This window comes from Phasianus colchicus, chromosome 21 (assembly GCF_987193195.1).
Source record: "Phasianus colchicus chromosome 21, bPhaCol1.hap1.1, whole genome shotgun sequence".
NCBI classification, from domain to species: Eukaryota; Metazoa; Chordata; class Aves; order Galliformes; family Phasianidae; genus Phasianus; species Phasianus colchicus.
Window position 1 is genome coordinate 8276439 of NC_143456.1, and position 15205 is coordinate 8291643.

General features: G+C 38.7%; 1 protein-coding gene across 7 annotated transcripts in view; it reads left to right on the plus strand.

Moving 5' to 3' along the window:
* The first annotated feature begins 19 nt into the window (after window positions 1–19).
* Window positions 20–15205, plus strand: part of BRIP1 (BRCA1 interacting DNA helicase 1) — a 95361-nt gene continuing 80175 nt past the window's right edge. For 6 of the 7 annotated variants that reach the window (XR_016459246.1, XR_016459249.1, XR_016459248.1 and 3 more), the window contains exons 1-14: window positions 20–287; window positions 1586–1711; window positions 2147–2258; window positions 2818–3012; window positions 3286–3413; window positions 3846–3974; window positions 7707–7997; window positions 8616–8837; window positions 9151–9350; window positions 12327–12459; window positions 12961–13112; window positions 13754–13925; window positions 14026–14163; window positions 14532–14693. Coding sequence is in view for 3 of the 7 variants with exons in the window: in XM_031591518.2 (XP_031447378.2) it covers window positions 1619–1711; window positions 2147–2258; window positions 2818–3012; window positions 3286–3413; window positions 3846–3974; window positions 7707–7997; window positions 8616–8837; window positions 9151–9350; window positions 12327–12459; window positions 12961–13112; window positions 13754–13925; window positions 14026–14163; window positions 14532–14693 (2127 nt within the window). In the remaining 4 variants the exon portion in view is untranslated. The other variant, XM_090122598.1, reaches the window with a different exon arrangement.

Here is a 15205-nt window from a genome sequence, read left to right on the forward strand (position 1 = left end):
GATGTACGGAACGGTTCAGAGCTGCACAAATTTTGAATTTGGGGTGAATATTTGTTAACAGCAGGGGCACGGCCTGGGGAGCCGCGTTGCCTGGTTGCGTAGCAACGAGCACAACGCGGAAACCAGCAAAGTCCTCCACGATTGGTTCTAACGGCGGAGCGGGCGCTGTTCAGTACGCGGTTTGCTGATTGGTGGCTCCGCGCCCTTTCCTGTCAGCTGATTGGCGGGCGGTGCCGAGGCCGCGCGGGAGGCGGGAAGGTCGGACGCTGACAGAGCTGTCGCCTCAGGTGAGCGGCCGCGCGGAGCCGCTGGTCGCTTTCCGCGGGGCGGAGCGCGGCCCTAAGGGGAACGGGCTCGGAGGAGACCGCGGGGTGGCTTCCTGGGGGCCTCTTAGAGAAGCTGAAAGAAACGCCCAGGTGCGCGGCGGTGATGCGCTCTGGAGGATGACTGCAGCCGCTCCCTCAGCTCTCTCTTCCCCCGCCCGCAGCAGCAGCCCGGGCCCACCCACAGCTCCCGGTGCTGCCGCCTTCTGCCCCATTCGGTCCTTAATGGAGTCCTTCCCACCTCTGTTCTTTGGCAGAGACCGCATAAACTCAGTTCCGAACTGATCGCTGGGGAGACCCCCGAGTGTTGTAGGGAAAAGCCCCCCACAGTTGCGGTTGCGTTTTGGGAGGAGGGGGTGACTGCAAACTCCCGTCAGCGATCCCCTTCTGGCGGGGCTTCTCTGTGCTGCTGGGAGCTGATGGTGAGGAGCCGTGCCGTGTGCTGCTGGTTTTCTGATGTCTGTATTTCCTCCTCAAAAGTCAGCTGAGGACGCGTTTCATATGTCAGGCTGCTCTCTTGGTTTGTACATGCTGAAAAAGATGGATTTATGTCTTTTAAAAATTAATCTTTTTTTTTTTTTCCTCCCATATATGTATTTTCCAGTATCTTAAACTTAGCATGGTATGAAGCAGGCTTTCTTTATCATTCAGAATGAGGGAAATGCAAGGTAACACGAGCAGAACAGCAAAGTTAGTGGCAGCCCATTTATCTTTGGTTAATATAAAGATGGGATTGGTTTAAAACATCTCCTTTTTAACGTCAGTGCCCAATTTTTACCTTTTTGTTGGCCAATTGTGTCACTGTAGATTACAGCATCTTGAAGTTCAAGTTAATGGGCCTGAAGGATGGAAAAACTGATATTTAAAAAAAAAAAAACTAATTCATTTTCTTTTTAGTAGTCATTTCAATCTCGTAAAATACCTCTGTCTTCCTTCCCATGGGATCTGGGTTGTTATCTCAAAAATATTCAGCTTGAGAAATGGACTCTAAAATGATGTGTGCATTTCATTCATAGTGTTTTTCTTTCTTTTTGTGCCCATATCTTTTGTTTTATTTGTATTGCTGACATTACTCATCAAATGGCAGTAACTTGTTCATTGTGACAAGTAAGCCAGAACAGAAGACACAAAGTATAAATTCCTGTATGCCAGTTCTGCTAATGTCCAGAGCTTTTAGCTCTCTTCCTGCTTGGTTTGGTGCTTTTTGTTGTTTTGAGCTTTCCTTGTTGGTAATATTGACTTGATTCTGTTTTTTACTGCAGTTATAAACCTGAAATAAACAGGGAAAAGCAGCAATGTCTTCTGACGTGTCACAATATACTATTGGGGGAGTGAAGATTATGTTCCCTTGCAAGGCTTACCCTTCACAGCTTGCTATGATGAATGCTGTAAGTAGCATTTGTATGACCATCCGCTGGCAAACAGCTTACAGCTTTCAGTACCCACCAGCCTGTAGAAAGATAACATAGTTTACTTCACCCGTAACATATTTAATTCTCCAGCGTTTTGAGAATTTCACTCGTAATGGACCTTACTGTTTTTTGTGCTGTGCAATAATACCTGGCCCCAGGTAGGGAATGTTGAAGTGCATTTTTTGGATTTGTCAATATTCATGCTAAGAAGAAAGTTCTGTAATGTTGTAAAGGCTTGTAATATACGTGTATTCTAATCTAGATTTTATATGGTTCTGCAAATATATAAGGAGAGAATGATTTAATGCAGCACACCTATTAAACAAAATGTTAGTGTTTCACTAAGTGTTCACCTTCCTGAGAATTTTCTTTTCCCTAGTAATTCTAGTTTTGTTCTTGTTATTCTTAAAGATTGTTAAGGGCTTAAATAATGGGCAGCATTGCTTGTTGGAGAGCCCCACAGGAAGTGGCAAAAGCTTGGCATTACTTTGTTCTGCATTATCATGGCAGCAGGCTCTGTATGGTAAGTGTTTGTAACGTCTGTCTGCATAGCTTTTAATTACCAAAATGTACTGGAATGAATTGCTCTTGTTTTTCCTTAACAAGAAGGAAATTCTTAAATATTTGGTATCAGGAGTCTATCTAGGGCTCCATTCGTGGTTACATGTGTTGCCTCCTTGGCAGTGTGGCATTGGGCAAACACAGGAGTAATGGCCAGTAGCACTGAGCAAAATAACTTTCATGTTAAAGTGGATTTAGCTGTCTGTTATCGTATGGGAATTACATGGCTTTTGGACTTAAAAGGAAAATACTTGTGGTTTGCAGTTAAGCAGATTGAATTGCAAAAGAGGGTTGTTTTTTTTTTTTTTAGTTGTGTGAGTTGTTACAGTTTCTTTGCTCAACAGATCTTGAATGAGTGATGACAGCTTGTTCAGGTTGTGTAGCATGTAGGGAGATGTGAGTTTTATAACAGGTATCTACACGAAGCCTTTCATCTTAACTGTTATGGAAGTCTAGTTCTCGTCTACAAGCTTGAATAGGTTTTCTGGAAGACAAACAGCTGTGTCCTTTATCTTCCTTAGAGAAATCACTGCTGAAATCATCATGTGAAAAGGAAGACAGGAGGGAGCCAGCAACCTCCCCACCGTGTTGCTGTGTTTGTCATTCCCTATCCAAGAGCAGCGAGGAGGCTGCAGGAACGAGTCACGGTGCTGCATGTTCTAATAATTATGAAACAGGAAGCTCTGTAAAAACTGGAGGCCAACAAACAGACACAGGTAATTCTGAAGAGAAGAAAATAAAAATCTGTTCTAGCACTAAAAGGCATTGCCATTGATGTCACATCTCATGCTTTCAAGTCAGGGACTTTTTTGTCAAAATAGCAGAGTGCTGTGTGATTCTGCCCTGCATGGATGTTGTTATGTAGAAATCTCCCTATGTTGTGTCTTAACCATGTTTGTAATAAATGATGTATTTAAAATGTTGCCCTTGCTTTATGCATTTCTACTAGTGAACATGATTTTTTTCCTATTTCCCTTTAATTTTTACAGAATGCAAGGAAAACAATACCCTAGCTTCAAAATTGTCTGCCAAAAAAAGGGCATCTGTATGTGGAAACGAGAGCGATGACTTTCAAGTAGACAGGAAGAGGATTCGTCCTTTAGAAACAGAGCAGCAGGTGAGCAGAGTTCACTGGCAGTGAAGCTATTCAGGTGCAACTCTCAAAAACAGCTGTCAAATACCAATCAGTGTTTCAGAGAAAGGTGAATCCTTGGCATGGCTGTGATTTAGGTGGACAGATTTTGTTCATTCTTGTTGTAACAAGAGCCTATTGTTGCATTAAGTTATGAAGAGTACCATGTCCTAAATGATTTCTTACATATTTAAACTCAAAGCATGTTTATCATTAGTAGATACATAATATGAAGTTGAAGAAGTTTGAGAGATTTTAGAGTTGGGTGCTCTTGCAAATATATATTAAAAATACCAATAGTACATTATTAGAACTATGTAGTGTACCCTTGCAAATGTAGTTTTCTCTAGCCTACAGCGTGGAGTGCAGTATTTCTGTAATAGATTTCATCACAAGGCCTTTTTTTCACCCCAACAGGTTAGAAAACGTCATTGCTTTTCAAAAGAGGTACAGCTGGTTGATGCTTTAGAAGTTTATAATCAGAGAAAAAATGGGGAGCTGATTGTTCACTCTGAAAAAAGCGTAAAAAACACTTCTCCCCAAACAGTAAGTAACTTAATAGCAGCTCTTATGCCATGATTATTAGTTCATGGGCAGTTTTCTAAAATGATTTTGACTTGGGCCTTTGTATGACTCAGAGCAGCCTTTATTTTAATTACTGTTTGTTTTCACTTCAAGAGCTGCTTTCCAGTGTGCTCTGCTTTGGCAAAAGAAGCTAGAAGCTTTGGTATCACTTTGAGAGTGGGAGCTGAGTCTTATCATGAATGGAAGCAATTCTCTGGGTCTTTTGATATGATTTTCACGAGCTTTGGAAAGCTCCATAGGTTTTTGAGTAGGATATGAGGTGCTTTGTGCCCCTGAACTTCAATTGGCACTCTGAAATACAAAGGCCAGCAGAGTGTGCTGTTGATTTTCAAATAAAAAGGCTTCTCTTATTTGATTGTCAGATTTGCTTTGGGTACTTTAGTGCAAAACTTCTTTTTTTTTTTTTCCTTTTCTTCAAGTTCTAGGAATTTTAGGTAGTGAAGAAAATTGAAAACAGTCATTTGATCTCTACTTAAAAAAAAAAATCAACTGTGAATCAGTATTTTATTATTTTTAAGAAAACGTCATTTTTTTTTTTTTATAACAGTACATCAGTTCACATACAGTGAAGTCCCTTGTTGTTATGCAGGTCATTCTCGTTAATTCTTAGTGTGTGCATCGGTTGAACACTGTTGCCTGGTCCTTGTTTGATGGCAAAGGATCTTGGCAAAACCAGCTCCTTGTCTCCTTGTTTCGTAGCCCAGCAGAGGCAGGGTGGGCTGCTGTGCACCTGCAGGACCCACGGCCGGGTGCTCAGTGCTGTGTGCCCAGCTGAGAGAGGCAGTCCTCCCAGAGCTTCAGCTGAGAAATCATACCCTTATGCTGCTCTCTTTATTTCTTCTATGAAAGCATATGGTCTGAGAAACTGGGGCAGCTGGGTTGAGGAATCCCCATTTATACTTGGTTTAAAAAAAAAGTAAACAGTAAATGGAGAGTAGTGTAACAAACACTTGGGGTATCAAGAAACAACTGTGAAAAGAATCTGTCTTAATGTGCTAGCCTATTGCAGTCGAACATATTGCTTACAACCTTCACAATGGAGTTTGAGTGACTTCTGTTACACATTCCAGGAGACTGGCAGCCTGTTACAATCAGGGTCTGGACTCCAGAATAGGCTAATTTACCGCAATGGGATGAAGAAAGTTGTGGATTTGTGTTACACGCTCTCACCTGACACTGTATCTGATCCTTTACCTGCTGATTGACGTTTTGAATGAGCTCTTTGAAGCAGGTTCCAGCTTAATTAAAACGTTTGCTTGGTTAGCAGTGATCTGTGAAAGCCTGTGATAAATATTGAACTGGGTTCACCTGCTGGTTACTGCAGAGGATAAACAGCTGCTTTGTGTGCCTTAATCAAGGGGCTGCAGCAGCCACAGGGTGCTGTGCTTTCCAAGGCCCATAAAGGAGGAGTTGAAAAGCTCTGTAATGTCGCTGCTGATATCTTACTAGATTGTGCTTGTGTGATATTTCACACAAGCAGCATTCACTGTTTTATCATCTAAATGGCTTTGTAACTGGGAAATGTAGATGCAGATATGAAGAACTCCTCTTATCTCTTTGTGTTTCTCAGATCACAGCCTCAGTGTTTGTTTAGCTCCTTTTTACACGTAGGACAGGTCGGCAGACTTGATTATTCTTTTATTAATGTGACTTGGATGTTTTTGCTGTATAAATACTGATGCGATAGGCAGCTTTATCTGCCTGCTGACAGAAGGGAAAACAAGCTGGATTGCCCCAGGTCCATATAGCTGGTATCTGATCTCAAACATCTGCCACTGGATGTTACTGATGAAGTAGTGCAGAAGGCTTATATGTTTTTCCTCTCTCTAAAAATCTATCCCAGGTTCAAACAGCTGAAGACAGGTTTAGTCTTAAAGCCACTGGCCACGGTGAAATAGTTTTCTACTTTCTTAATTATTTATACACTCCCACATCTATTTCTCTTTGTGTATGTGTGTGTATATATATATATATATATTTCTCTCTCTCTCTCTCTCTCTCTCTCTCTCTCTCTATATGCAGAAGAGCTGCATTTTCCCATTGTTACAACAACTTTTACAAAACGGCTGCTTGATTGGTCGTAATATTTTTCTATCACTTTTATTTCATAAGCGAAATGTGGAGCTTAGCATTAGCACCAAGTATTAGTGATAACTATTGTCTTTGACTTCTGCAAATCAATTTGAATAGAGTTGAAAAGCCAAATGCATTCATGGAGTAGGCAAACTGCTTCTTATGCATTAATTGTCAGCATGTTAATGCGCTGTTCGCTGTTTCAAAGAACAAAGTGGAAATATCAAGGTGCAATTTGCAGCTCTCTGTGTGAGTACAAACAGAGTTGAGCATTGCCACATATGTAACATACACCACATGTCAGCTGTTTCCTGCCTCGCTGTTGACAAGAGCCCCATTCATAACTCTTCTTTTTATCCTTTCGGTGAATAAGTAATTATTCAATATTGAAGGCAGGATATTTGGAACTGGCTATTTAATGTGGCAGCACAGGGTAATGAAATCTGCTGTTACTGGCAACCTGAGAAGGGAATGTAACAATTCCAGCATGGGTGTAACTGTATCTGCTTTGAGGGGCTGTTTATTTGGCACGCCAGTGAACCTTTTATCCCAGTGAGTGACAGCCCCAGAAGGGTTACATTTACATGCATCCTATCATGTATTGTAATATTTAATGGTGGACAAGGCTGAGTGGGGCTGAGGGTAATGTGAACTTGCTTTGCCTTGGAGTGGAGGCTAAAAGGCAGCTTGATCCGCAGTTGTGGTGTAACACACAGCATGACTAGCATTTGTTTATAATGGATAATCTTACTGATTACAATTAAAAAGGGAGGGAGGAATATTGGAGCTGGCAGCTACATGTTGGTACTTGCACTATCAAGCTGAAAATCAAATACAAATCCTTGTACACTGGAGGAATTCATTATTTTTATGAGAGATGTACGTAGGCACTGTTACTCATGAGTTTCTTGTTTTCCGTGCTTCTTTTCATGCTAATTATTACAGTTTGGAGACAGTTGTTCCACTATCTTGCATTATGACAGACATTAAAAAGGTGGTGCTTCTCAAGAAGAAAGAAAATGCTTTTAACAAATGTTTTATGGGTTCTGCTTAGAATTATTCATTTTGTCTTTTTTCATAGTTACTAGAAGGCCTTTCACATAGTAGCACATCAAATTTGTTCCTAATTGAGTCTATGTGAGGTTGTCTGGTACTTTTTCTGCAGATTTCATTAAACTGTCTGGATTTCTTTTGCACGCTTTAAGGAAAAGTGCTCTCAGTAGTTCCATTTAGGTGTCACATCCCAAAGTTTTCTTCCTTTAAGTTGTTGGATGCTTCTTGTTTTATAACAGTAGTATCCTTCTGCCCAAGTTTAAATGTCAGAAGTTCCTTTACGTTCTTTGTGTGTCTTACCTGTTTGCATGGGAGCAGCAGTTTTCTCTGTGATCGGGTTCTGATGAAGTTGAATATGGTGATAGCAGAAAGTATTCTAAGACTTTCAGGCATGAGAAGATGTGATGTGTGTTTTTTAACATTTCTTAACGTTGATAGGCCAGTGTGATGATTTAACAGGATATCTTGAATTATCCCACAGGGCAGTTTCTAAATAGACCGTAAAAATATTTGACTTGTTCATCTTGCAGTGGGATTTTGCTAATCTTTTTTTGGTTTGGGTTACAGCTTTCCATCCCTTGCACGGAGTGTTCCTGTTCCTCTGGAAAAGAAACTCGTAAAGATGCTGGTAACACAAAGAAGAAAGCAAATGGAGATCAAACGTTCATTCCCAAAATATTTTTTGGAACACGAACTCACAAACAAATTGCCCAGATTACCAGGGAGTTGAAGAGGACAGCGTATTCTGGTGTCTCTATGACAATTCTCTCTAGTCGGGATTATACCTGTATTCATCCAGTGGTGTCCAGTAGTAGTAACAGGAATGAACTGTGTGTAGAATTACTGGAAGGAAAGCATGTGAGTAATTCTGAGCATATGACTATAAGTGTATTAGAGTGAAAGGTAGTTGAGTTTTGTTTTTATTTCTTCATGCTATGTTGGTTGGTTAAATTCTTCTGGTAACTAAGATAAAATTACATTTTAGTTGACAGACACCATCTATCAACATTTTCTGTGTTGAAAAGCATACGCTAAAAATAATCCTTATTGCTCATCCTATTTGTGAGCTTAGTTATAATTTCAACAGTTCTATTAAAAATATTTTCCTTTAAATTATGAGATTACACATTGAGGACTGGTAGCTCTGCACTATATTTTTGTGGCTTTGATAATGTTGTCTACACTGTGTGGAATAAAGTAGCTATCTTTATTTTTGCAAGCATTTAATTTCTTGTATACATAAATGCAAAGTACCTTTTGTTTATTGAATGAACTACAGATCTGGCCACATTAATCTCTTCAAGATGTGCTTTTCATTATTGCCCATAATAAAAAAAAAAAAAAAAAAAAATAGTAACTGGTAGAAATGCTTTTAGGAAATAAAATCAAATGTATGTAACGACTGTGAGGCTTTTAAGCTTGCTTGTTTTTTGTTATTTTTGTAACCTGAAATGTTCTGTGCTCATTTGCTTTTAGGGCAAGTCCTGTCTTTACTATCATGGTGTTCATAAACTCACTGAACACTATGCCCTGCATTCTGCACATAACACATACCAGGCTTGGGACATTGAGGATCTAGTGAGCCTGGGAAAGAAGCTTCGTGCCTGTCCATACTTTGCAGCCAGAGAACTCATGGTGGGGGCAGATATTGTATTTTGTCCTTATAACTATCTCCTAGATCCACAGATACGGGAGAGTGTAAGTATATTCCTAAGAGTCATTGCAATAAGTGAAGTTAAAAAACAAAACAAAACAAAACTGTAATGTTCAGTGATCACCATCAGCTGAAATCCTATTTGTATCCAAATATAATCTACAAATAACTCCTGGGTTAAATAATTTTTTTTCCAATGGATGGTTTCTGCATTCCAACTAATGTTTCCTTTGTTCATATAGCTTAGCTAATCTGTCACTTGTTGGGCTCATGGAGACCATTTTTGAACAGAATTTCTCATTACTGCATTTTACTCTGTTTTACCAGATTAAACTTTTTTTTTTTTTTTTTTTTAAGATGGAAATCAACCTGAAAGGCCAGGTGGTCATTTTGGATGAAGCCCATAATATTGAGGACAGTGCTCGGGAGGCAGTGAGCTACAGTGTTACAGAAAGTCAACTAAATGCTGCTCGAGAAGAGCTAGATTTCATGGTCAATAACAACATCAGGCAGAAGGATCATGAACATCTTCGGGCTGTGTGCTACTCTTTGACAAAGTAAGACAATTCTTTTGAATTGCTTTATGTCAATTAGTATTTAGATAATAGCATTTAGATTCCTTTTGTCTTTTCTTAAAATGTTCATGATCTGCTATGGTAGGAATCTCAGTCCCTGTATGATTTGGTTGCAGATTCTTCATATTTGAAAGTGAATTTATCACTCGTGCGCTTTGTTTTCCCTGCAAAACTTGGCTCAAATTTGAGTAGAGTGAGAGCTCTGAAAACCTGCAGTATATACAAATTTGCAGTAGAGACTTGTTATGTCATTAGAGGATTTGGCAAACACTTTGCACAAGCATACCCTGTCCTTTTTTCTGATTATTCTCAAGCACAAGTTGTCCATGCACTGTTACTGATCATTCCTTCTTCCTACATTATGTCAGCAGAATATGATTTTTATGATTTGCTTTTGTACTGAAATTGAAACCAAGGATGTGCTAAATCTCTGCCCACCTGCCTTGTTGGAACATAAGTGTCATGAAGTTCAGTGAACAGAGAAATATGAGTGACTGAGAGTGTAGTTTTGGGAGCTAGAGTTGATAAGTAAGGCAGAATGAAGCCGAGAAAGTAGAAAATGTTCTCCTCTCCCCTGCTTTATTTTTATTGTTGTTCATGTAAAGGAAAAGGTAGTAAGAGGAAAAAAGCATGTAAAATCCAGAAAGCACAGAGAGGATTGGAAGAGGGAACCTCAACAAAAGCTGGAAATCTTGAGAGGAAGTGGAATAGAAACCAGTAGACTAGGGGCAGAAGGTTGGGGAGAAAACAAGAGGGCAGAAGGGTATATTTTGTGTGGAGTGGGCACATGAGAAAGCTGAACGCCATGGCCTTGAAGTGTTCTGAATTCTGGTGCATTGCATGTCAAATCATTGTTTTGTTGCGTTAGTGGGTGGTGGAATACATTGTGCAGAACTACAGCAAGTAGTTCATCATTTTCCTATCCTCTGTCCTGAGAGTTAATGCTTGTGTCAAAGAAACGACTTCTGGTTTTCTCTTCAGCAGACGCTAGTTCTCCTACTTCAGATATTTCAAATGCTATATTTTAGTACAAGATGGGGATAGCGTGGTTGGAGATTTGATTGCCCCAAGCCTTTTAACCTTATCAGAAAAATGAAGGTTGATTGTCTTGGCAACTGCCAACAATAAGGAAAGCAGTTGGAAAGCAGAGGACTGGGTGTAAATGGCCAGTAATTGGTAATGTGCTGTTGCATAAAGTGAAGTGGCTTTGCCAAATGCATGGGTAATTAGAAAAATCTTATTTCACTTGGAAAGGTCCTGGGCCCTCGTTCCAGGCAGCACTTAAGCAATGGGCTTAGTGCCACTGAGGTGCTAAAATGACCTGTCTGAGGAATTTGAAGATACAGCAATGGAGGTTTGCTAGCAAGCTCTTCTGATGAGATGCAGGTTTAAAAGGACAAATTGATTGGTCAATGGAGGACCAATCAATCACTTGTTTAAATTGGTCGTTTGGTGTCAACAATAGGATTTTCTGGTAGGAAGGGAAGGGGTAAACGTGCTTGAACTGAAGGCAGTCTGTAACACATGCTGAATCCTTTCCTAAAAATACTGCATATGCTGATGGTTCCACTTCAGTACCATAGATCTCTGAGAATGAAGCTGATTTTATTTATGCTTACGGCTTTTCTCTGGAAATAAATACTTATTTTAAATAATGAACAGGTATTTCAAGTAAATGCTTTACTGTTAGGTTTAATAGGATGGCTGTTCTCTTCTAGAATTTGCCCTTTTTTGTGATACTTTTTGTATGAGATTCGGAAAGTGTTTGTATTTGCATTTATAGAAAAACCATCTTTAAAGTATATGATGGTGTATAAGGTTTAGAACAGGGAAACAGAGGTTTTACATTTCCTGAAATGTTTTATCCATTCATTCGTTTCTGTCATGCTAGCCTCTTCCTAATTTTAGTTCCAGGTCTTTCTGATGTTACATTTGAGGAATTAAAGCTGAGTAGTACACTGGTGAACTTATGCCTGTGTTAGTGATCATCATTCCTCAACAAGATAAAGTAAATTATGGCCAAAGAAGTGATTGTTCTGGTAGTATTTATGGAGATATTTTTTTTGTGTGTAACCTGGCAAAAAGGTAGGTTTTTTAATTGTTCTGTTGAGCAGATGATTTGCAGTGACAGGACAGGAAATCTGGAGCTGAAACAGTTACTAAGCCTTGTTGCTTTATTTGATAATGATTAACTGATTTTACAGATACATATTTTGAATTGTTGTAGAAATGACAGCTGTCTTTCTGATGCCTCCTGCTGGTTGATGAGACAGACAGCTTCGGCATTTCCTGAGAAAGAAGGAGCCTGCCTGCTTTTCTAGACAGAGGGGGAGAGCTTTGTAATAGTGCAGAGATGATGAAAGGCATATTTAGGTAGTGGAAATCTTAGCTCTGCCACAAATGTGGCAGAGATGATGAGCTTGTTTAGGTCCTGGTTTTAGAAAGCCCTATCGTGTATTGCATTGTCATTATGGTTATAATTCCACTTAATTTTCAAGTTGCAGCAGAGTTACAAATATCTATATAGATTCTAAAAGGAGTCATTCCATGTCTTAAGATTTATTTCTTTTAGGGAGGTTTGTAATTGAGAGGATGACAAACCAACTTTTATCAGTTACAGTCACAAGTGGCTTTAAAAGTATGGCAGAAATCTTTCCTAAATGAGCCTGACATCTTATATCATAAAAACAGATTTTATTTTAATCTCTTTTCCTTACTGAAAAAATAATACATAGCAAGAAAATATAAATGCATAGGGAGAAGTTTTCCTCTTGTGACATTGAGCTGCATCAAGAGCAACTCATTTCAAGAGAGAAAAGCTGGCATAAGGAAAATGTGGTCAAGTATTTATCACGGTCATCATAGAAGAGTGGTGCAATTCAAGGTTCAATTTGTTTGGTACTTGGAATGTATTTCAAAGTTTGTGTTAAAATTGATTCTGATTTCTTTCTTTTATAGCTGGCTACGGGCAAGCTCTAGTCAGCTGGTAGAAACAGGGTATGAAACCTCCTGTAAGGTTTGGAGTGGAAAAGAAATGCTCAACCATTTTCACGAAATGGGAATAACCAATATTAGTTTTCCCATTTTACAGGTAATATTGTAAGCTATATAAATGAGTACTAGAGTTGTTAAACATCTTAAAATACCCGTAAACTAAATGTTGACACGTCTGTTACTTTACTACAATTTTGAAAAGCTTCTAAAAATTATACATGATGAAAACCAGGAGTAATCCATTTGAGCTACTGCAACTTGCAGAAAATCCATGTTTTAAAGGTTAAAATTGATCATGTACAATTATCTTAAATTGAGCCAGTTAGTCACTGATAGCTTTGTCTGTTCTATCTGTCTGCATTTTTTATTGACTGTTGAAATGTACTTAGAGTATTTTCAACCCTATCCTTTCTTTTTGTGTAAGCCAAATACATTAAAAGCTCTGTTAGTTTTCCTTTCCAATTCTATCTTCGGTCAGACTTTATAGGTGTCGTAGGTGAACTTTTAAAGCAGTGTGCTGGTGTCTTGCATCTGTACTAACTTTGCTTTTGGGAAGATAAATCAGAATGTTAATGTGGAATTTGTTTGCCTCTCATAGAAACACCTTTCTGCTGTCTTGGAAAAAGAAGAAAAAATATCAATGTTTGGTAAAGAGGAACTTGTTGAGATACCTATCGTGAGCTCTGCCACTCAGATTGTGCTGAAAGGCTTATTCATGGTTCTTGTATATCTTTTTAAAGATAACAGCAGGTCAGTGTAAATACGTAGCCTGAGCTGAGTGGTGGTGTTCAATTCCGCTGCATTGCCAAACAGTCTGTTTCATTTGTGTGACACTTTTGTTATAGTGCCTAGACAGGAAAAACTAACATTTCAAAAAGCTGTGGGAAATTTACTTACATGGGAAGAGTTCATTGAGAACTAATTTAAATACTACCAAATTATATTGGTTTCACTCAGGAATGAATTCAGATGTTGAAGAAATTTATTTGAAGGTTAGAGATGAATTTTCTTGATGCTTTGCCAAGTTAAATATGCATGGGTTTTGTTTTTCTACGTAGCACTTCTGTCTACTAAATTCCAGCAGCTAGTAATGCTTTCTGCTTTAAACCTTATATTTAAAAATATTAATTACTGTGAGTCTTCATTATTTATCCAAAAGGAGAACTGACAACTATTGGAACTTTGTATCTCTTGCAGAGTGACCTTCTTCTAGTGAAGAAGCCTTCACAGTCTGCACGAACAGCTTTTCTGTTTTCAGATACTGCAGCATATAAAATTATTTACACTTAAATTGTAAAGGCATTGTAGCAACATATCGTCTTTGTCTTTTATGAACTTAATGCTTACAGTTTGCTTAACCGTAGTTTTAATATTTCTGTGCCTCTTCATAGATTTGCAGATGATTACAGAGTTGCTTTGCAACAAACTTACACTTGGACAAATGAAAACCAACCTGATGTTTCAGATACAAGTGCTTTCCTTACAAAGACCAAACATAAAAGGAATTTGCGACATAAAACTGTAGTCCACATGCTTAATTTTTGGTGCTTGAATCCTGCTGTGGTAAGCTGGGTGTGAAGGAACTAATTTTGAATGATAGCAAATAGGTGTAGATGATTGCATCTGTTTTCTGAATTCCTTCATTTCTTTCTCCAACTTTTAGGCTTTTTCAGACCTAAATGATGTCAGAACAATTGTTCTGACCTCTGGTACACTCTCTCCAATGGATTCATTTTCTTCTGAACTTGGCGTGAAGTTTTCTATCCAGCTGGAGGCAAATCATGTTATCCGGAACTCACAGGTAAGTTTCTGCAGAGTTGTTCCCTCCTGGCCATTGTGAAATAAAGGTAGCTTGCAAATAAAAATACTGACAGATGCATTCTGTGAGTGTGAAAAAAACGTACAGACCAGGCTGGTACTTGGAATTATGCAATTGTAAAGTAAACTTTTGAATGTAACCCCTCCATTTGAAAACGTAATGCTATGCTATTTGGTAATTCAGTTTCATCTCAATTATTGTGCTCTTCTGATGCGTTAAGTGCCAGGATTCATTTGCTTAGAGAAATATTTTAATTTGTCTTTAAAGTTTCATTGTTTAGCATAATGTAATTTAGCACGTTTTGTCGTCACTTACTTTAGTATTAACTTTTGAAATGTGAAATACACAAGGTTTGGGTTGGCACCATTGGAGCAGGCCCGAATGGTCGGAAGCTGTGTGCTACGTTCCAGCATACAGAGACCTTTGAGTTCCAAGATGAGGTGGGAGCACTTCTGCTTTCAGTGTGTCAAACAGTTGGCCAAGGAATTCTGTGTTTTTTGCCATCCTATAAGGTAAGGAAATCTCTCTTCATATTTTTCCTTTAAAAAACAGCTGCTGTACTTGAAAAACATACCGTGAATTTTTTCGTTCTACACATTAACATGTGGATGCATATAGAATAAATATATTGCAGTAACATAATTATATTGCATTGCAACTTCTTCAGTCTCGTATTGGCTGCTATGCTGATTTGTTTTTCGAAACAGCAGGCTCATTTGTTTTCAGCAATGTCTGTATCTCAGTAATTATGAAAGGAGTGCAATTTTTTTTCTTTGTTTCCTGAGTGCTACGAAACTATGAATAAAAAAGAATAACTCTGCATATTTTTACTATTTGAATGCAGTGTTCATCCAGTTCATTGCTTTCCTTGTTTCTTGTTTGCTTTCATTGTGCTGCAGATTGTGGTATATTTTTTCCTGAGTCTGATGGGAATTGCTTTCTGGCATCAGCTGAAAAGAATCAAATTTCTCAATTTCAGACTATGTGGTATCAAATTTCACTAACAACAGATATCTAATTATGG